This window comes from Cinclus cinclus, chromosome Z (genome assembly GCF_963662255.1).
Source record: "Cinclus cinclus chromosome Z, bCinCin1.1, whole genome shotgun sequence".
NCBI classification, from domain to species: domain Eukaryota; kingdom Metazoa; phylum Chordata; class Aves; order Passeriformes; family Cinclidae; genus Cinclus; species Cinclus cinclus.
Window position 1 is genome coordinate 81,188,412 of NC_085084.1, and position 24,258 is coordinate 81,212,669.

The window sequence follows — 24,258 nt, forward strand, 5'->3', positions numbered from 1 at the left end:
GAAGTCAGGGTTCCTGGGTTGTCTCTAACACCATTCTTGATTCTTGTCTTATGTGTGTATTTAAAATGTACTTTAGGTTAGAAAGCACCAACTACACATGTAAGAAAGGTTTCTGGAAACCTTTAGTTTTAATTGAATTGGCTTTGTTGTCTAATGATTTTTTTTTCCTTGTCAGAAATTATTCTAATAAATATGACTACTGCTAAAAATCTCCCTGAATTTAAGGATAAAATGAAAGAGTATTAAAATATTCATAGACTTTTGGAAAGAAAGAACTCTTGGGACCAGTGTTCTGGACTGTTTTATAGTGCAGACTGAACATCTGCTTCAAGCTAACATTTGCTTGGAAAATAGAGTGCCTCAGAAAAATAGACAAGGAAGAAAACTGAAAGAATCCCAGAGGAAACCCATACCAACCATCGTTAACAGTAATTATCATACAATATCAATGATTATATAATAATCCTGTGATCATAATATAACTACAGTGATTACTTTATATTAACACTGTGTGAATACTGCTGTACACATTAATGTATAATATATGAGTGCATGGAAATGTAAATACTTATGTAAATGAATGTTTTCATGAGACTTCTGTGTGTTTTCCCTCTCAAATTCAGTTGTTATGGTTCATTTTATATACGTGTTATAGCAGAACAGCAGTGACACCGAATAAATTAGACCACAGCTCTGTCTTGTCCCTCCATGCTATCATCAACAGCAGTAGCTTGCTCAGAGACAGGACATGAAAGTAGATGAAACACAGGAAATGCTACTGCTGTCTCCATGCAAATTTGGGGAATCTAAGGCTCAGGCACTTCCTGAATTAGGAATGTCATGTCTTCTTTTAAAACTCCTTGCATATCTGGTTGAATTACTTTTTTAACCCTTAAAAAAGCCTTTTACATTTGTAATTCCTACAGTGATGAATTTCATAGTTTAGTTGTGCAATCTGTAGGAAAGCATTTTCATTTTTAAACATATAATATGCTTAATCAATTAATTCTCCCCCAATCCATCATGTTAGGAAAAATGTATTCTCTTTATATTAAAAATATTGAGAATGAATCTTAAACCTCTAAATATATTGAGAATGGATCTTAAACCTCATCATGCCATTTTTATCGCCCAAAATAGAGTTAAATACTTACCAAACTAGTTAAGTAGAAAATCTATCACCTTTTGTCTGGACATTGATGGATATATTTCAATGAGGAATATCTATCTATATGGACTTACAAAGGTAATCACTTTTCATTTTCCACCATTTATTCTTACTTTTGTTAGTTCTTCTTTTGGACATTTGGCAACATGTGACATATCTTCCATCAATTTTATTTTTTTTATTCACATGAAAATTATTGGAAGTTTATGAAAATTATGGCCATAATCCTGCTCTTTGTATATTTGTTAACCTAATTTTTCAGGCACAAGTGACCTTTCTGAAAGCCACAATAATGTTTGCCTGTAAAACGGCATTTATTCACATATTTATTATTCCTATTTATACTAGTTTATTAATATTTTTTTTTCTATTCTTTCTTGTAGTAGATATGAATTTGCTCAGCAGAACTCAGATTTAGTGGCCTGCAGCTCCCTGGACTGCTCTATATGTGCTATCTTCCATTTCCCTCTTGCTGATTCCATTTTAAGCACAGTTAATAGTTCAGCAATTTTATACTTGAACTCTTTTGGAACTCTTGGGTGAATACCATCTGTTCCTGATGATTTGTTACTAGATATATTATCAGTTAGTTCTAAACCCTCTCCTTTCTAGCATTTTTATAAGCTATGTAAGTACTGAATTTAGAAAGCCTATGCAAGAACCGTCAAAACTAAAGTCCTAATTCCAGATATTGGGAAGCTTATGTTCTGTCTGCAGATTTTCAATACCAGCCACTCCTTCCCTGAAATAAGTAATGAGCAAAACTTAATTTAATTACACCATTTTTTGCATTAAGTACTCACATTTCTGTTATACAAAGTCACCTCAGCATTCTCTGTTTGTCCCATGATTGTTCAGAATACAATACCACAAAATCCTGTCATTTAGGAGCATTATTCAAGATAAACCACAGATATTGAGGCAGGTAAAGGCAGAACATTAAAGTCTGACTTTGCTCAGACTGTAGAATTTCAATGAGAAGCAGACACAGGAGGGAGAAGGATATAGGCACTGTTGATATTTCCATCACTATAGAAAAGTGGAGATAACATAAATTATCCATTTTCCATCACTATCTAGACAAATAAAACCATGCATTGAAGAAACTGAAGGCTTAATACATTTAAGTGGATAATGGCCTTGTGGGGTTTCTGAGTAACAGCTCATTACTTAATTTCAGGTAGCAGGGTAGATTTTTTTTATCACCTTTTATTCATTGCATTGTGTTAATTTTCTGTGAAAATACCACTTTTTTGTTTTATAGAAGTATTTTCTGCTGAAGATTTCAGTACTATGAAAGTTTAATCTTTCTTTATATTTTTAATTTTTGAAGGAAAACAGACTTTCTATTCCTATCTTGCTTTAGTGAAGCACACTTCTGAAGAAGAGTAGACTATCTAGTCACAAAGTTAAGGAATTTGCCGATTATAAAAAAAAAAAAAGATTTCTGCACTACTGTGTAATTTTGGCATAACAACAAGCCTTTAACTTTATTGCACAAGTAGAATGAAACAGATTCCCATTGGAACTATTCCATTATTTTTATGAGGTTGTTGTTTTTTTTTTTTCATTAATTGTCTTCAGTTTCCCTCATGGCCTTTTTACCTGTGCTCCATAAAAACCAATTTCTCTTTTTACGGATGTTCTATATTGAAAATGTCAGGCAATCGGGACAAATATAAAATTATTTTTTATGTGACAGGGATTTAAAATTATTCAAAGCACTATTTTGTGTGTGTGAGAATTAAATTTAAATGAAATAAAAGTTGCCAGGTTGACAGCAGTGGAAAGTATGTCAGTCTTTCTGTTCACAGAATGATGCTACAAAATATGGGAGATTCTCCAGGAAGTCTGGAAAAATTAATTGTTCCTTAAGTAGACATATTTTGGCATGAAGAAAAATTCAGTTATTATTAATGTGAATTTCTTCACTCCTGTTAATAAGAAAGTTGTGAAAAATTTCCAGAATACAATAAAAAGGCACTTGTACCACTACACCCCATCTAGTGAAGTAACAAGTAACATCAAATACAAAAAAAATTCTTCCCCAGAAATTTAGTAAGCTCAATCGAGATTTTTAATCTAAGACATATCCTTACACAAAATTATTTTACACAAAATTCCCTCCTAATAAATTACAAAAGACTAAGGTGTATGCTTTAAAAAAGGAAAAACAGTAATCAATGAACTGCTACCTATGAACCACTCCCATATTTGACTTCTTTCTCTCCACAAATAATTATCAAATAAAGTTTAAACCCAGCAAGAGCAAAGACATCAGACAGTGAAATACACTCTGTCTCAAAATACAGAATATTAACATTAAATTGTTTCAAATTTATAATTACACTTGGGGACTCAAGAATTTTTTGCACACACCACTGTGTTGAAAGTACTTATGTTTTCCAAAGGACTTTAAAGGCTCAGTGCTATTGATCACCAAGTGTTTCTGACCCATCTATGATCTCTTTTACTCTATCATTCGTTTGTTTGTTTGATTTGTTTTTCTTTCTTTGTTTTTTGTTTTTGTGGTTTTTTAAATTTTGGTTTGGTTTAGGTGTTTTATTTTTGTTTTGTTTTTGTTTGTGTTTTGGTAAGGATTCACTTGTTTGTTTCCTGGCAGATGTCAGAGATTCTCAGCATTGTAGATCCTCAAAATCAAATCAAACCATTCTCAAGTTCTAACCCCCTCCTGGTTTTGACAGCATTATAATCTTGAATAGGTAATCTGCCATGACCAGTCATCTTGTAGTCACAGGCAATCATTACTGAAATCATCTCGTCCACTTCAAATGGGAAAGAAAATAGGGTTAAAAAGGAATACAACTTCATGAGCAGCATTCCTTCAGTGGATTGCACTGGGAAATGAGCTGCATGGGTCTGTACCCCAAGTCAAGTCAGAGCCCACAGGCCTGGAGGCTGCTCATGGTGTATTTTACTCCAAGGAAAAAATAAATCATCTCTACTTTCTCTTTCACCCTCCTATTTCCTTCGACTACACAAAGCGCAAAAACACCTTCAATCTCTTCCTGACCTCTAACAAATAACCAATTAAAAAAAAAACAAAAAACAATTAGGGAAAAACAAAATATATTTTTAACTAAACAGAGCAAATCCACAGTTTTCTCCATGCAGGATGTTGATAAAAAGAGCAAAAAAGATCAGAGTGATGCAATCTAATGCCCTCATTCCTGTATCAGTTAATAATGAAGTGAAAATTCCTGGATAACTCTGAGGATTTGAACACCCCTCTCAGCCTGACCACCTGCACCCAGTATAATCTTGGGATTTGGCTTCAGTGGAAAATATTCCAGGACTCAGTGATAGTAGCTGCTGTGGTGCTTAAATTCATTGCTAGGAATGTTTCAAACAATGATAGGAAGGTCATGATGTTTGGTCTGCAGTTTAAGTAGCTGCAGACTAAGCACATCTGACTTAATATCACTTAGATTTTAGAGCAGGCTGGGTGGAAAACCCAACAAAACAACCACTTCATCCTTCCTCAGGTTTTAAAATCCAAGAAATTGTTAAAACATAAACATGAACGGAATCTAGCGATCCAAGACAAATTTTACTTTTTTTTTTTTTTTTTTAGTTAAGATGTTATATTATTCACATCTAGGAAAAGAATGAAAGAATTATGCCATGGTTTTGCTAATGAAAATAATCATTAAATGTAAAGACACTGTATTTCCCACCACCTCAGAGAAAATGTGTAGTGAATTCAAAATTTCACTGTTGATGAATTCAAAATTTCACTGTTGATGTATTTATGACAGGAATACGCCGGGGTGGCCCAAGGTGATGGTGAATATCTGTACTGAGCACAGTGGTGGTGTTAGATTATGGTGCTAAAACATGCAGACAGACACAAGCACACAGAAAACTCTGCATATTTGTGTCAGTGCTTGTACTAGATGACTAAAAAAATATTTTACAAGTCATTTTTTTCCTCCTTATTAACATTTTTTAATTGTGTGTCAGTGGGAAAAATTACATAGATGGAAACAGAGAGAAAGAACATTCCTGAGTGACATAGGAAATAAATACAGTAGTGGTATAAGGGAAGTCCATCCTTTTCTTCTGTTAGAAACAACACTCATCAGGAGGAGGTGGATGAAGATACGAAGCTCTATCAAACCCAATACAGATTAATTTCAAATAAACAACACACAATACTCTAACTCCCAGACAGGCTCTGGGGTTCCAATCGGCAAGGCTATCAGATTAGAAATGTAAATGACTAGCACTTAAACCCAAATTTTGATATTTTGTAGACATCTAGCATCTTTAGTTTCAAGTGCAATAATGTGCTTTAATGTCATTTTAAAATAAGCAATTTTCCTGGATGTTCTTGCAATAACTGTGCTATATCAAACAATTTATTCAGAGGTTTTGAAGTTGCCATTTTGCATAGATTTTATATTGTAAAATTTGGATACTGTGGATGAGGTATCAACGTATGTTTTTCCCATTCATTTACTTTTTTTACTGTGTTTTTGGAAGCAGGTGGGATAAGGGACATTTTATTTAATTTTTATGTGCGTTACTGCACAACTTAAATGATGTTGCACTGTGAAGCTGATGTTGCTATGTTAGATATGATTAAAAACAAATCTTTCTTACTTGACAACTCATCTGGGGGGAAAAAGTGAGTCATTAAAATGAGAATACAAGCAAATCTTAAAAAAATCAAACATTATTAAACTGATTAATCTTCACTTCTTTAAATGCTAGGTCATGCTCTTATTATTAATAACACCATAATGAGCTGTAATTAAATTCTGGCAAAGTTTCTACTTTCAAGTAGTTTGACCACCTACTGCAAAAAAAAAAAAAAAAAAAAAAAAAAGCCAAAAAAACCCAAACACTTAGGAAGCTATCCTGGTTGTCAAAAATTCACATTTTTGTACAAACAACTCACTTCGTAAATGTGGATGCCTATATTAATATGCTACATTGAAAAGGAACTTTTATTTTTACAAAATTTCTCTTTACTGTCTCACTTTCAGGACAGCATCTTCACTCAGGTGCAGATTAAACTGAAAAAACTTGCATTAGTTCCACTCTAATTAAGCATATGCTCAGTTTCCTTAACTGGATATATAGCAAACAACATGTAAGGGTTGGGCTGATACCTTGATTTTGCTGATGCAAAAGCAGTGACAAGTATATAAAGAGACACTTGACCATTGCATCCTCTTTCACATGTGCATATCCCTGTGGGGAAAATGACAGGATAAATCCTGAGGTGTGGGAGGGCTGTGTTCCTTCCAGCGTGGAAGGTGGAGGAGCAGAACTGTGCCCCAGCCAGCACTGTCTGCTGTCGTGTGCTCCTGACTCTTCCTTCTCTGTCTTAACAACAGGCTGATGCCTGGCTTGTCCACAGTGCTCAAGAACAAGATTCACAGGGAAATGAGGACTTCAGCAAATACATGGAAAATTATATAAAATGGCATTTTGCACTCAGTCCTGGAGCAGGGAAAGAAGTGGAGTGAGAGTCACACCCAGCTCTTTCCTTACCCCTTGCTATGCTGGTTTAAATAAAAAATGGGCTATGGAAGCCCTTCAGGGATTATGAGCTTTCTCCTAAGTTTTCTTTTGTCCTGTTTTCATCTAGGTCAGAGTTAAATTTCCTTTTAGTAGCTGGTACAGTGCTGTGTTTTGGATCTAGAATGAGAATAATGTTGATAACACAGTGCTCAGCAGTGCCTCACTCCAGGCAAGGATTTTTCAATGTCCAGTGTTCTGCCCATGAGCAGGTGCACAAAAAGCCAGGGGAAAGCATGGCCAGGAGAGCTGCCCCAGACTGCCCAAAGGGATACTCCATACCATGGAATGTCATACCCAGGACATAAAATGGGGGGATTTGTCCAGGAACAGATATTTCTGTTTGAGGACACAATGGACATCAGTCAGTGGGTGGTGAAAATCACTTGTTTCTCCTGGGCTTTTTTCCTCCTTCTCACTCCTTTTCATTATTATTATCATCATCATCAAGATAATGTTTCAAAAAAATTTAATTTTGTTTCAATTATTAAAGTTTTTTTGTTTGTTTGTTTGTTTGTTTGTTTTGTTTGTTTGTTTGCTTTTAAATTTTCCTCCCCACCAGGATCAGAGGGGAATGAGTGAGTGGCTGCATGATATTTAGTTCCTGGCTGGAGTTAAACCACAACAAATAACCAGCACAGGCGTCTGTACAGGCTCCTGATTACACATTAGGTACCCAACAAATGATGCCACTGTACTTTCCCTGGCAAGCTGGACTTTTTCTGTGTGGTCACTGTGTGACCAAAATCTTTCCCTCTGAGGGATTCTAAGGAAAGCTGCAGCACCCTGAACTTGCTTGCAATCATGCCCTACACTCCTCCAACCCTGCAGGAGTTTTGTGTGAAATTTTTATAACAAGACTTGCTTGCTTTAGTTACAAAGAAATGTCCTGCTGGCATGACTGTCATATGAAAAACTCCATAAGAGTCTATCTGTGTTAATTTGCAGGACAAGCAGACAAATCTCAGCCCAAATTCACCTTGAGGAGTACCCTCTATGGATAAGGTGGGAGAGCCTCTCTGTACCCTCACACCTCTCCTCCAAGGTGCTCTCCCACTGAAGTCACACACAGTCATGCCAAGTCAGGATTCAGTACACGGGGAGAGCAAAAAATCTCTGAGGTGAATGGTGAAGTTTAAGCAGGTAGAGATAAGAAGTACTGGGAGCTTTTCAAAATAGCATAAATGGTGCTTCTGTTAATATCTCCAGCAGTGAAGTGACCTTGCAACACCCTCTCCTGTGTATACCCCTGGCTACATGTCCTGCTTTGTCCTGCTTCAGCTACAAGCAATTAACTGTATTTTTTTTTTAATCTCTGAATATCCAGGTTTTACATTATAAACATTTTATTATCTGCAGTGCAGCTATTGTTTTGCTGTTGTTTCTTATCCTACAGAGCAGCTTGTTATCTGAATCTTAGTCCCCTTCAAATGTCTTCTGCTCCATGTTGAAGGATTTACAGGTCTTACTGGGTGGTTCATTAGAGGTTAACACAATTGTAAATTGAGAAATGAGCCAACAGTTTCATTACAATTGTCTGTGTGTCTGATGGCATTTACTGCAACCTAGATATTGTGGAGCTGCTGTTGGGGAGAGGTTGTGGAAACATGAAAGCATTATAATGACAAGAAGGTAAACTCTGTATAAATTAGTATTTGCTAAAGACTGTTGGTAATGATAGAATTCCATTCCAAATTACTGCAGGTGCCAAATTTTCGACTACAATTGAATTGGCAAAAAAAAGAAAATTACCCTTTTTCTTTTTCTTTTTCTTTTTCTTTTTCTTTTTCTTTTTCTTTTTCTTTTTCTTTTTCTTTTTCTTTTTTCTTGCTCCTTCCTTCCTGCCTGGAATCCTTCCTTCCTTCCTGGAATCCTTCCTTCCTTCCTGGAATCCTTCCTTCCTGGAATCCTTCCCTTTCTCCCTATTCTTTCTCAGAAGGGAAAACACTATAAAGATTCTTTTTTAAAAATTATATGAGAAAGACTTCTTAGGACAATGACCAGTGTAAAAGAAATGTTGACAAATCAAAATAATTTAAAACTAAATAAAAGTTAGAGTCATAAAAGAACATGATAGAATCCAGATACACATTTTGATAGTGCAAGAAAGTGATTATTCAAAGGTCTGACAATTTTCTAGGGTAATAAAGCACCATGACAACTTCTGTAGTTTTAATTCCAAATATTCAGGCAACTGTCATAGCACCATCAGAACAGCAAAAACAGGTTATATTGTACAGACTTTGAAGAGGAAACAAAGAATATGATGTGATATACGTAGGTAATACGTAGGCAAGTGCAGCTAACTGATGAAGGCAATTCCTTACAAACGTAATTCCCTTTTTGTCAGACACCGACGGAAAATGGAACTATATGAATATGCATGGGGAAAGAACAATTAAATGGAATAAAAATGGATGTTAGAGTTAATCACAAATTCAATAAAAAAATCAAATAAATAGAACCTAAGGATCACTGAGGCAGGAAAAGCCTTCTAAGGCCATTGAGTCCAACCATTCCCCCAGCACTGCCCAGCCCATCTCTAACCTATATTCCTGAATGCCACTTCCACGCAGGTTTTAAATCCCTACAGATGTGGAGACTGCATCACTGCCCTGGACAGCTGTGCCAGGGCTGGACAGCCCTTTCCATGAAGGAATTCTCTTTGATATCCAACCTGACCCTCCCCTGGCCCACCCTGAGGCCGTTCCCTCTCTTCCTATCCCTGTTCCCTGGGATAAGATCCCAAATCCCCCCCGGCTGTCCCCTCCTGTCAGGGAGTTGTGCAGAGCCACAAGGTCCCCCCGACCCTTCTTTTCTCCAGGCTCAGCCCCTTTCCCAGCTCCCTCAGCTGCTCCTCATCAGACTTTTGTTCCAGACCCTTCCCTAGCTCCACTTTTCTGGACATAACATAGTTTTGAAGAATTTGCTTTTCTGTGCCATATTCTCCTCCAGGTTTTTTTCATTAAATTTCTATTATGATTTTGTAGTCATTGTCTAGGATTTTGCTTACTCAAAAACATAAAACAAGATGAGTGCATGGTCCAGAAGTACAGTCTGTAGTTAGCAGCAGCAATAACAGTAAGTTTGGATTCTAAACAGAAAAGATGTCAGAAACAATTTTATTTTTTCATCTGACCAAAACAGCACCACAAGAAGGCAAAGAAGATGGCTGGCTGAGCCTCCCTCTGCTGTCAGCAGCAAGACAGACTTCTTCCCAGGCAGAAGGGAAGTCTCATTTTATGTGACACTGCTGTGACATGTGATAAATCCTGGTTTTCTGCATGTATTTTTAGAGAGTATGGCCAAGCCATTTAATCTCACCATTTGCAATGTCTGTAATTAACACAAATGTATACTTTTCAATGTATATACTATTCCATGCTTCATCAATAAGCTGCAAAAAATTCATGTCCCTTGACTGGCAGTTCAAGGTCAGAAAAAAAACTGAAAGCTTTCATTCTTTCTGTAAGGCATTGGTCTGAATAATGGGAAATATGGGTCTTCAGTACAGACACTTCTACTTACCTTACATGTAATGTTTTCAAGAGAAAATGGAACTGCTGGTGTTAAAGTACTGTTACAAATTTCAAAGAAGTTTTAATCCCAAAAGCAGCAGAATTCAGCCTGATGTTAAGATATGATATTCATAAAACTACAATTTCAGGATTCATAATATGAGTAAGGGAGACCCTAGTAAACAGTGCTTCATAGTCATGTGCTGAAAAATAAAAATAAAAGTAAAATAGAAGGAACAGAATGACAACTTTTGATAAATATACCCAAAAGTTACTCACATAAAAGAAACTAAACCTAAACAAGTTTTAAGAAAATGAAGATAAACAAACACAAAGCTGAACAAAAACAAAGCAAAACAACCCAAATCAAACTAAAAACTTATCTCTCTCAGACTCAACTGATATTTCAAGGTTTCAGAGGCATGAAACTAAAACAACTGTCAAAATTAAAACCTAAAATTTGACTCTCACATTGTCTGTTATCTTGAGGAAAATGCAGGGTAAAATCTCATTGAAGTGAGAATATTCAGCTGGTTCTGATCATGAAAAGTTACTGTAATCCTGTTTTGAGAATTATTTTCTGGTATAATAAAACCTTAGGGAAGAAAAATACAATGAAACCTCTGTAATAAATTTGCTCCCAGAGTAATATATTACTCCATGTTAAAATCATAGAGTCACAGAACTACAGAACGTTTTGGATGGGAAGGGACCTTAAAGACCACCATGTTCCACCCCCTGCCTCAGATGGGGACACCTTCCACACTCCCGGGTTGCTCCAATCCCTGTCCAACTTGGCCCTAAACACTCCCAAGGATGGGGCAGCCACAGCTGCTCTGGGCAACCTGTTCCAGGTCCTCAACCACCCTCACAGGGAAGAATTTCTCCCTAACATCTGATTTAAACCAAATCTCTTTCACTTTGTACACCGTCTCCCTTGTTCTACCACTACAGTTCTGGATGAAAAAAGGCAGATTTCATGTAGATATTTTTATTGCCTCTAAAGGAGAGGGTTGTAGTGGGAAATGCTTTCAAAGGCACTGCTCCTCTCGGAATTTCTGCTGGAAGCCAGTAAGGCAACACATGGGCAGAAGGGTAAACAACGGCATAATTCTTTTCAGGAGCAAGACCATATTGGCAAAACTAACAGCTTTGATGACAGGCTTCCCAGAGAGGCCAGGAGCTGGAAGAAACATGAGCTGCCCTCCTAACTTCAGGCTAAATGGGCATCAACATATTATCCATGGACTCCACTGAGCCCACAGCTTGTTCCTCTGGGGTAAAAAAAAAAAAAAAATACATACAAGAAAAACTTCTCCATGAAGGCTGTGATATTTCTACATGGCTAGAATTTCCAGAGGGGTTCTAACATTCACATTAAAAGTGGATTAAAAGCATTTTTCTAGAAAAAACTTCTAAAAAATGTTTTACAGCTCAGCCTTACAGCATATTATCCAAAGGACGTCGAGTGGTTAGCTCCCTTCTGAATTTCTCAATGTAATTAATATTTTGCATGGATTAATACATAAAGGCTTTTGTGTATTTTCTAAAGAGCTTTTCAGTAATGCCTCAGGTCTTAACTATTAAATATTTTATATAAAGCTGAAATTTAACATTAGTATGGCATGACCTTGAGTAGTTTTAATGTATTTTATAACGATGTATAGGTTCTAATTAGATATTTATTTGTTGCATGTGTTTTAAACAACATGAATCAGGTGTTCATCTGAGGTAAAGTGACAAGGTTCACCTAAAGTAAAAGAAGCAGCATTTTCAAACATATGGTTCTACATATTTCTGAAAATATGATGATAATTAAAAATATACAAGCATACATTTACTGATCTAATGACTTTACGGTTTGAAAGCACTGAAACTAAAATGTTACCTAATAACTTAGTTCCCTATTTTTCTATCAAATATCCATGGGATATAATTCGTGTAATACCTAAATGTTTCTGAGAGCCATGGCTGAAAAATCAGGAAATGATTTTGAACAGAGAAATGTTCCAGGCCACGTTGGATGGGACTTGGAGCAACCTGGTCTAGCAGAAAGTGTTCCTACCCATGGCAGTGAGTTGGAATTAGATCAGCTTTAAAGCTCTTTCCAATATAAACCATTCCATGATTCTGTGAACATCTTAGCAATTAATGCCTGGTCAATGGGGGATGGAATGTGCCTTGCCATCACATATGCATCAAGATAATGATTTACTCTGTCTTCCACCCAGTTTTTGCGCCATTTCCCCTGTGTTGTACAGAGAAAATTGAAAATGCTTATTCATTAGGTGGGTGAATATAACTAAAACTTGTTTAAAGAAGGAGTACAGACAAACCCATTTCTTAGGACATTAAAAATCACAGGCACACATTAAGGCTATAATTTCACTGAAGCCATCATAAAATAAAAGTATTATTAAAAAATAATAAACTCATAGTTTTTTTTCCCAGCAGTATTTCTCTTAAATCACAATTTTAATTGCAGATTAGTTTTATTCTTGTAGTCCTGTAGATAGATTTGAGGAAAGCAGAATACATGATTAGCTGTATTGTGTAGGGATTCACATTTCAAACAACAGTTTTGTCTGGCAAAGCCACTACGTCCTGTCTGTTGCAGAGTTGTCATTAAATGGAAATGATGCCCGGGAATATTGAACTTAATGTTATGCCCTGAAATTACATGAATAACATTACCGTTGTTTTAATGAAATTCATGGGAGAAAAATGTCATTAAACAAAGCAACAATATTAGCCCTGGTGCCCTGGTCAAATTCCAGCCTGGCTGATTGCATTCTGACACCGTCTATTTTTCAGCTGTTTGAATTTGGTGTGCTTGTGTACCTCCCTGTTTGTTCATTGATATGTTAATGCCCTACATCACCAGCTCATTGCTGCCTGTCACTCCAGAGTTAGTTGGCTGTCACTCTCGACCATCCATATACTTTTAATGAAGCTGTAACCACAGTGCATGACCTTGAAAAGATCCCTTTCAATCTACCTTCCCAGAGCTCGTCCAGACACTTAGATACTGCTTAACCTTACAAGTGAGCATAGATGAAACTTACTTCAGTGTTTGTTAAACATACAGCACAGCGTCATGTGCCTGTTCTGGAATAATGAAACACTGAAGAGCATTACTATGTGCTTAAAGAGCTGGGCACAGATGTGTCCTCCCACACACTGAGGCTTCAGTTTAGGTCAGGAAGGTACTCTGAGCAGTATCTGCTCATCACCCCCACTTAACCACAGTTTGCATTGAACTGTGGAGTGGAATTTAGGTGAAGATACATTCTGGGAGCACAACTTATACACCTTAGCACCAACTAACTTGCAGACAAGAGCTGTGGAACAGAGATAGTTAAAACTTAAAAACAGTATGCCAAAACACGGACTCCATAAAAAGTTGTTTTCCTCTACTGTTAGTTTATACTACTTACTTATGGACACATAGTTATATTCAAAGTCTTTATTTAAATGAGCAGATTTGTTTTGCACTACCTTATATTGCCAAATGTGTTGGCATTTATAGAGGGCTAATAGAGGAAAACATTCTGAAGGCCTAAATTATGTTTCATTGAAAACTTTTAAAAATGTAGGACCACAGTTTGGAATTTTCTTGTTCATGTATTCAGGCAGGATCATCAGTGATGACTTCATAGAACAGTTTTATCACATCTCACAGGCTTAATTTCTAATATTATTCCCACAAGCCTCCCCATATCCCTTGATCTAAAATGCTGTAAGTGAAATCCAATCCAGACATTCATGCCCAGTAATTTTCCTGTTTGTGAGACCAGATGAGATCACCAAGGAGCATGTAAAAATATTTAAACCAGGCATAGGTTTTTACATATGTTGATAGTGATTAAAATATAAAAGTTCAACAAAAGGTAAGATCAGAAAATTGATGAAAGAATTTCTTTGTACCAGTTATGGAATAGAGCATTGCTGAAACCTCATCTAGGGTTAACTGTAGGTAATCAGTTGTATCCTGCTTTGGGATCAAGTGAATATCCAGTTCTCTCAGCAAAATGACTGAATCCACATCCCTCCCCAAACCCACATCCCTCCCCAAACCCACATCCCTCCCCAAACCCACATCCCTCCCCTTCTGGTGTATAAGCACATGACAGTCAAGTTTGAAGACCCTGTTAATCCAGCCCCAGCTAGATTGTCCCATTAGGGTTGGGGAGGAATCTAATGATCTGGAAAAGAGATGTGAAGTTTTAAATGTACATAATCAGGTCTTTAAGATTAATTTCAGGCTGAATGCTTGGATTTTCTTCAAGTAGAATAAAGATGACAACAAAATCGGAGAAGAGTGACAGAGTAAGTGGAAAAGAGTAGATAGGATTGTGTAAGCACAGATGCTAATGAACCAAATAAACACCAGTTTATTTAAGTGTTGCATATGTTTGCACAGAAATCAGATATTTAAAAGCAGTTCTAGTTGTAGATTAGGCATATTTTCTATTCAGTACCAGGCCACAACCAAGCCATTCTAATGTGATCTTTCTCTGGCTCACCAGTACAAACAATAAAGAAGAAGTAGAGAGGGAGCAAGGGGAAAAGAGTGACAAAAGATTACTAGAGACATTGAATGAGCCACAGTCCTTGATCCTGTAGTTGAAAAAATCTGCTGGTCTTTGGGGGTAGTAGCTGAAATCTTATATACAAATAAAGTGAATTAAAGTCTTGTGTGTCCCCATTTTACCTGAATACTCTGATAACACAGTCACTGGATCTACAGGCAAATGTAATCTCATGTATATATATATTTTTTCTTGTTTTTAAGTCTGAGGTTAAAAAGCCTTTAATCAAATCTAGTGTGTTGTAGAAACAAACAAACTTCTGTTTAATGGATAGCAGCATCAAAGAAACCTAAGGTTTTTTCCACAAAGGTCCTGATTGAAGCTCTATGTTGACTATATAGATACATATATATGAATATATATAAATCTTTTGACAACAGTAGTCAGTTTTTCAAGTGAAACCAGAAAGTTTAGATGTGATTTGCCAAGGCTACTTCAAGTTCCACAACAAAGACTTTATGAGTCTTACAAATTCACTACAAGTTTTTTACTCTTTGATTAAACCTCTTCCTGTGTTAATAAATCGCAGTAGCACTGTACAACATATGCTGCAGAAACCCCTGAGGCAGCCAAGGAAAACCAAGCCAAAACCAGCAGAGAAGTTGCTTACCTGTCTGAACTCTTCAAGATCTATTTTGTTTCCCACCAGCACCACGGGGATGTCATAGGTGTGCCGGACACGATAAATGAGCTCCTTAAACTCAGCTGCTTCTTGAAAGGATTGGCGGTCTGTGATGGAGTAGCAGATAATGAAGCCTTCTCCACCTCGCATATACTGGTCCCTCATGGCTGTGAATTCTGCCTGCAGAACAGGAAGAACATGCTCAGTAATTCGGCAAACAAAATTATCTGTCTGCAAATAAAAAACTTGCAGAAGACTTCCCCGGTTCCCTACATAAATTCACATTGCTTGTTTTACCCTTGTAAACACACTGCTTTCTGAAATCTGTGCATCCTTCTGGGTTTGTCAACACCAATATAAGGATTTCTCTTAGGACTTTTTTTTTTTTCTTTTCCTATCAAGAGATCCCTGTCCTCTAAGAATATGAACTTATTATGCAAGTGACTGCATATAGAAAATACTGTCTCATGTATTACCAGAAACATCTTCAGTGCTGCCAGTCCAAACATCTGATTTGCAACTGAATGAATATTATTAGGTGCAAAATAAACTATATTACTACCTAGGAGCTGGAGACAGGTACAAATTACTTATTATGAACTCAATTCAAAACCTCAGTAATATAAAAAAGTCGTTAATCAGTTGCCATCATCTTTGGAAGAGTACCTAAAAAAGGACGAATCAGATCTGCAAAAAGTTTTACTTTTTTGAAGGATCTCAGAAAAGATGGAAGTTTCACTTCAGTGTGGGATAACATCATTAAATTAGAATGAACAATTTCAAACCATTCAAGAATTGGCCCCATTTTCTCCTCCTGAATTTTTCTCATTTTATTTATATCTTTATTGTCACAGGTATGCTTCTTGTTACTGGTATGGGGTTTTTTTTTTTTTTCAGAAGCTTTTAATAACTGCCACATAGTACAAAAAACCCCCAAGATTTAGTTTTCAAAAATAATCTCAGGCACTGTGACTTGAGAATATGTTTTAAAGCCAGTTTCTTTCTCCAGTTTGTTTGCTTTTCCTGATCATAGCCCAGAATAACCCAATACCATGGCAACAGTTGGTCAGGATCAGAATCCTCCTGACAGAATCAGTTCTCCAGAGATATTAAGATGCAGGAAGGTCTGATAAAAAAGGAATACACATATCAACATTGGACCATTTCTATGAGCAGCAAGATGTAGCATCAAATCCTATATTTTTTACTCTATTGAGAATTTAAGCTAGGATTTTTAAAAACAGTTTAGTTTACATATATATATTCTCAGCCCTTGCTGAAAATTGAAGGGAAATAGATTTCTTATGCTCTTTTAAAAGTCTCAGTCTTAAATCTCTCTCAATAATTGCTCATGTTGATTGACAATACTTCCTGTGAATAGACTTTCATGTTGACCATTATCATTTATTTATGATGTATCTTTTACCCAAGGGCTTTATATATCATTCCAAACATTTCACCTGCTGCAGGAAAAAGTTCATCCAACTAAGCTTCAAAATTGGACACTAATAGGCAATTTAAGGGTAGGATTCTGCTTTGAGACTTACTCAGAATTTGAAAATCTCTAAATTATCAACCCATAGCACCCCAGGAGAGTTTATTAACTACCAAGCTACAAGACAGAGTGGGACAGGTAATAATGTAGCCCATCCTGTCTGGAAACTGGATGTGCTAGCAGTAGGGCAGCTGAACACTGAAGATGTCAAACAGAAAGGATTCCACAGTCTGTGGTTTAGACAAGACACTGAACAGAGCAGCGTCTCTGTTCCCAGGTCTTTTACAGACATCTACATTAGATAGCTACTAGATTAATAAATGATGCAATACAAAACTGTGCATCACATTCAAAGTCTCCACATTGAAAGCAGGAAGTGACACAGTCATTAAATCCATTATTCACTCTCAGACCCAGGGTTTTATACCAGAACAAAGATCTCACTGCAGCCCCCATCCCATATGATCCTGATTTTCTCCTCTTCACACCAGTCCCTTAGGACTGTTCTACACCTTTATTAGGAGGGTAGTCTCCTTTATAGGAGGAACAGAACTAGACCAGGGTTCCTTCAGACAGTGGAAGCCTTCAGTGAAGCTAAATTGATGAATTAGGCTTCTGAATTTAGCTGGCTGTGCAGCTGCAGTCCACTGTCTAAGCTGTCTTTGTAAAAAGTGGTAAACAATTCAATGCCATTAATGGACTACAGGCTGCTTCTAAAGCCGGAAAATAGCGAAACCATTTAGTTATCCAATTATCTATTTTTTGCACCTATTATTTATTTTTAGGGGGTTTATACAACTGAGTGGGGCTGATAGCTAAAAGTATATGTTTCCACATGGAACATTATGCCCAGCCAAGATGACCTGTCTCCTTGATGTAGAAATTTCATAAATCAACTGCTGTACCACTCTATGACAGCTTTTTTATAAAGAATGAGCTCTGTTTAAGTGAGGTGATCCACCTCTAGGAAGTGCTCGGAACTTTGTACACTCATTTATAGCCATTTATGGCAAACCAAGAAGGAATTAGGTCACACATCCCTGTTTAAGTTACTCACAGTAAGTGATGTTCTGAAGCACAAGTACTCCCAGGATCACTCCCCAGGGATGTTAAATGGCTTTCCCTGACTGACAGGAGGACCTGGGGTCTTAATTTCACACACTGAATCATTCCAAAGGGACAAAGTCCTCAGCTTTTAGGACTGACACTTCTGAGTCAGAATCATCTACCTACACATTCTGGTTCATGCTGGGACATAGTTAAGATTTCAGATCATAAACTCATAGATGAGTTTACCTATGCATTTTTTTTATTAAGATACCTTATTACTGCTGATAAATTAGACTAAACAGGCATAATACTTTAGTGTCATGTTTGCAATGATCCATTTTCAGAGGCATTAAGTATTCTGTGCAAACTGAACTGAGGACATAGGCTTGGTTTTCAGTTGTTAACTCAGCTAGTCATTTCCATTCCAATTTTTTGGTGTTGACTTTCATTTCTCAGCTTTTTCCCCTTGGCATGATTGCTCAGTAGAAAGTCAAGGACTCTAAGGTCAAACATAAATAAGGCTATTTTTTTTTCCTTTTCACCAGAAACATCAACATAATAATATATATTAAGAGAAATAATAAATTTAGTTATCAATAAATATACCAAAAATCTTTGCAAATTTGTATGTGTATTATGTATAAAAGACCAGTACTAAGAAGAAATTATATATATTTTTTAATTTTTAGGTATTACTCCATATTCCACCTTTTTCATGTTTGTCTACAGTAAGCATAGCTAAAACCCAAGTTGACCTGGGTTTTGTGAATGTTCAGGTGTAGATAGAGACAAAGCCTAAGATTTTACAGATTTTTCAGTAGGTTTTTTTTAATACATTTTGTCTGGTTCCCTTATAAAATAAGCTATGCATCTGTCTCACTAATATATTCTTTAATTGTTTCTTGCTGTAAAAAGGACTTCTTAAAAATCATTCAGGAATAGTACTGGATAGAATTTGCTACTCAATAAAGGTAAAATACAAAACATTCTCAAGTCAGTAAATGCCAAGGGTAAAAGACAGAAGGAAATCACACCCCCTCAAAAGGAAATCAATTCTGAAAATTCAAGGGAAGATTTGTCGTGCTTATAGCACTTTGCAGCTTGACATCAGTCTCGAGTACTCTCTTGTGGATTATGACTAAGACATAACTGAAAAGTGTGGGGAAAAACTCTTTAGAAACCAAATCATCATTCTTCTTAGGAGATGCAATACTTGAGAATAAGCATCAAGTTTGGATAGAAACAAAACAAAACTTTTCTAAAAGTTTAAATAAGGTATAATAACTTTTTCCTTTTCTTTTTCTAGTATAATTTAATGCAGAAGAAATTGCCACTAATCCTCATAAGATTATATATTTCTACCCGCTGTTGAAGAATGTGGACAAAAAAGTCTCTTGATGGTTAGGTAGCTCCTGGAGAGATGTCACATTTGCCTTTCTTCAGTGATCAGGCATCTGACATGATTTTTCAAAGGTATCATAATGGCCTCACAATGATATGAGCAGCATGCTTGAATGTGTCTCATCCTGTGGTACTGAACTGCCTACACCCAGCTTGATTCACTTCTCCCTTATTTATCCTCCCTCTACTCTCTCTCTTCCTCAAACTGTCCTGTGAGGCACAGCTTTGCCTCTGAAGGCTGAGTGAGAGGAAGCCTTGAGTGTATTTGAGGGTATGATGTTCCTCATCATTAGGACACTCACTCATTCCAGCAGCAGCTGCACACCTTTCCTGATCTACGTGGAACTGCCAGTGTACCTGTAGAACCTTTCCCACTGTCTTTTAATGTCTCAAAATTCTCAATTCTAGCAACACTTTGTTTTCATAATCCAATCCATTCACACCAAAGAAATACTTCCACACCTACCTTTGGGAGAGTGTTCCTGTTTTCATATATTCATCCTCCTGTATGTTCTTGCTTTTCTAGCAGCTTTTAAGAAAACAGCTCAACAAAGAGAAAATGCCTAATATCTGTTTTGTCTCTTTCATCTTGATATATACTCTTTTATCTCACATTTCATAATAAGCAAGAGAAAACGTTTCATAAAGAGCAATATTTTTAATTAATTTTAAAATTGATACTGTTATCATGGATAGATAAATAGAACTTGCATATTGTTTATTTTTTCATTAGATATCAGAATCTTTTCCAAGTAAGATCAGTAACTTAATGCCTCCAGAAGAGGAAACAAAGTAATTGAGCAGTAGAGTCACACGACAGTTAGACAGCTAGATCTTTATGAAGGATTGGTCCATGTGTTCTTATCAAACATAATTCTGGGTCTCATGTTCAGCTCAGGACAGCCCTCCCTTGCTGACTGAAAGAGTCTAGGATGATGTATAATAAAGTTCAACTAAACCAGCTTGTTTCTTTATGTTTCCTAAGTAGTTCCTCCTGAACAATGCTGGAGAAGGAGTGCTAATCTGGAAAAGCTTCTATGCAACTCAGAATAGAAGTTGTTTAGAAGTAGCATCTCCGACATCACCACTTGCACCAGCAGAGCCGTAAAGTGAAGCCATTTCTCCCACACCCCCATGTTGTGCACAGCTATGAGATGGCCTTGACAGCCCCAAAAAGGATAAAAGGGAAAGAAAAAACAAAACAAAACAGAAAAAAAACAACAAGGCAAGGCAATGAGCAGACCTTGCCCTTCTTTTTCATTATGTGTTGATGTTTTTGAGCAATAAACACAGCTTGGAAGTGCAGTCCTCCCCCATGCTCCTCAGAAATGTGATGCTTAGAAATTTAAAGATGTGGCGCCTCCGAAGCAAAGGTGTCATGTTTCTCAAACTACACACACACTCCACACATTCTGATGTCTGTTCTTTTTTTTTTATGATCTTGGCTTGTGTCTCTGGTAGAAGTCAGAGCTTCCCCAGGGAGGCCAGCCTCATAGTTTGAAGAATATCACTTCCTATATCTTCTTGTCTTATGTTCTGCTTGACTTTAGAACCGTGAATCTGCTAACAGATGTTCTTAATCAAAACTGTCTCCCTGATTACCACAGGGGTAGTTCTTATTATAAACTGGTTTTGTTTTTTGTTTTTTTTTTTTAATATTTATAGTGAACACTTGTGGGGTAGGATATGTTCTTGCAAATAGTCAGGACATTGTTCATCTATAGCAATGAACAAACAAGGAAAAATTGAACTAAAGGAAGCAGGAAACTCAAGGGGAGTGGAAAAGAATCTTAGAATAATGAGACAAGAAAAAATTAAAACAACAAAAATTATGTGAAAATTCATTATTCACTCAGAATTTTTTATTAAAAGTAAGTTGAAAATTTCTTCTGTCTCAGGAAATTTTTTGCCAATATGGTAAAATATTACTTTTTAGCAGCAGATCTACTATAAAGCCAAAGTGCAAAACCCCCATATCTCTCTGTTTATAAATCCTCTTACACACATAATCATCACAGTTGAATTCATTGGGATTGCATAACATCCACCTGGCGCAGCTTGTCATAAAGTGTGCTTTTCTTCTACTTCTTAAAATAGATTAAGCTAATGCAAGTTCAAAGGTGAGAAGTGCTGTGATAATTATCTGGTTTTCATGGACTTTTTTAGTGGTTTTTTTTTTGTTTTGTTTTGTTTTGGGTTTTTTTGTTTGTTTTGTTTTGTTTGTTTGTTTGTTTGTTTGTTTGTTTGTTTGTTTTTGTGAGGAGAGGAGGGGACAATAACAAGAACCTTTTAAAAAAACTTATTTGTAATAGCAAGCAGTGAGAAACCTGCAGCAGTTACGTTTCAAATAAGAAAACATCCAGATAAGATGTTAGCTCAATATTATGCCTTAAAAACAATGCAATACCAGTACTAAATTAGATGCAAAGGACAGACTTTATTTCATCTGGTTTCTGCCTCCTGAAGAGGTAGACACATATTCTAAATTTAGAATCACAGCTTTATTTAATCTTCAAGTCTCTCTCTACAGTCATTAGAGATAGGACTGACTCCAGAGAGTAACTCAACCCATCCACAGGGAAGTGTTTAAGGTGCCAGGGGTGTTTTTCATTTGTACCCCTGTCACTGCCATGACAGAGACTAAATAGAAATCCCTGCCTCAGATGTCCACAGTACCATCCAGGCCCTGTCCATTTGCATGGTAAGGTTATTCCTCCTCTCCATTTTAAACTTTTCATGTGCCTTCTACAAGGCTGTTTCATTTCCAATGGAAATGAAACAAAAGATCAAGGGAATGTAGCATCTAATGCCTAAAGCCAATCGAGGACTTTTCCCTTCACAGCACGCAGCAGTGGGAAATGCTGTTCCTCAGCATGGGTTGAGTAACACTATGAGATAATAAAGGTATAGTTTTTCCACCAGAGAAGCCAAAGTTCCCAGCCTGCTGCCTTAGCTCTCAGGAGCACTGCCTGCAGCAGCTACATGCTCCCAGCAGTGACGCAGCAGAAAACAAGAAAACACAGAACTTTATCAACATCACTTCACACTCTCTTCTTGCCTCTCTCTCATTTCCAGCCACCCTTTGCAAATGACAATAACAACAATGAAATGTGTTACATAGCAAAAGATAGCGAAAAATCTACAGCAGGTGGTACTCAGCCACCTGTGCCAGCCTAAGCCATCTGCCACATCACTGGGAGGAAGGAAGGGAGCTGAGTAACAGCTCAGAGACAGACCAAAGAAAATGCAGGGGCTCTGGCTTAAATACTGGAGGACAGAGATTGATTCTTCTTCTTCTTGTCAAGTCTCTACACTTCTCTGACTGTACATCAAACCCATCCCTCACAACCCTTTTTGCCCGTTCTAGTAATGATTCAGGAGCAGTTCAAAATGGGATTAGTATAAATGAGAATTAGCCCATGCGCCTGCAGTGGAAGTGGATTATTATTATAATCAGTCCCTTGATTAATGATCAGTCAGTGTCTCATGCCTTACAATTACAGGAAAGAATTCTTGCTTCTGTTGTAAAACAGGAATATCCCTTTCCTTCTGTGAATTAGTACTGGGGACAAAATGCACATCACTGATGACAAGAGAAGTATGAGGATAAAAAAGATTCAGTCTGAGTTCCTAGCAGACTAATGGCTTTCTGAGCTTTATCTGACAGCCTTCCAAGGCAATATTACAAACTCCACATTGTACAAATTTAGTAGCCTCTTCTTAACTCTGGGAATGTATAAGGATAAAACTGAGACAGGCACTGAAATTAATCCGCAATTTAGAAGGCAATCAGCAATCCCCTGTTAAATTAATTTATTTATCTGGGAAGGGAAACAGAAGAAGAAGGGGAATACTCAGGATAGGTGCTCTTTCTGGAAGACGCAGGTATGATATCTGTTTCTGTGACAAATAGCATCATCACTTTTTAGTTGCTGATTCTTAGGGGTTTTCCAGGTTAGCTCCCCTGAGTAGAGTGATTGACAGCACCTGAAGACCTTGCCTATGGGCAAAAAGATGGTCCAAGCTTAGTGAGTCAACTGAATGGATGATCAGCAACTCAAGAAAAGCAATTAGACACGCACTGATTATGAAATTCAAGCATATATTTACATTCCTGTTTTTCACAAAATTTTAGCTAAAAACATTCTAAAATTATTTCCCCCCTCCTAATTTCCCCTTAACCTATGTTCTTCAGCAGAAACCTGCTTACTACAGAAACTGGTCTTCAGTTCCAGAAAGGAGATGACACTGCATGAGACCTCGTTTCAGGATTCTTTCTAGAAACTAATGTATTCCCATGGAAAGAGATGGATTCCTCCTCACTGGTTAATTCACCACTTATCTCTGAATACAGAAGAGACTTTATGCACAAATAAAGTTCTGAATGTAAAGAGAAATTAATTAAAAATAATGACAGCAGGTTCTTAATATGGATTACTCAGTCAGGGTAATTCATGATGACATTGCTCTCATCTTCATCCAAATGAGTCTGAGGCTCTGAACTGGTATGTTTAGCTTTCACCCTGTCTGAAAATCATGGATTTGTGAGGTTATATTTTTTTTTATTGACTTTTAATCATTGTTAGACATGATCTATTTTCGCCATCAGTGAAATCATGTTGTTTCTCACAAGTAGACTTATAGATTCAGGTTCGCCTTCTTTTTTCAGCTGTAATACTGCTTCCCATGCTATCTGGCACTGCTCTCAGTCACAGACCATGCAGGATTAAGCCTCATGAAAAACAGGTGTCAGTGTTCCTTTGCATCCTGAGCACTGATGGATGACTGTTTCACTGCCCCTTCCCAAAGTGCAGAGCATTTTATATGCACTCATTATTCTGTATTCACATGTACTGCATCAT

General features: G+C 36.8%; 1 protein-coding gene across 1 annotated transcript in view; it reads right to left on the reverse strand.

The window, feature by feature from the left end:
- The window catches only part of RIT2 (Ras like without CAAX 2), a 188,269-nt gene that overhangs the window by 67,817 nt on the left and 96,194 nt on the right, over nucleotides 1-24,258 (reverse strand). Inside the window, exon 4 of the mRNA XM_062512914.1 lies at nucleotides 15,439-15,630. Coding sequence (XP_062368898.1) covers nucleotides 15,439-15,630 — 192 coding nt within the window. The remainder of the gene's footprint in view (nucleotides 1-15,438; nucleotides 15,631-24,258) is intronic.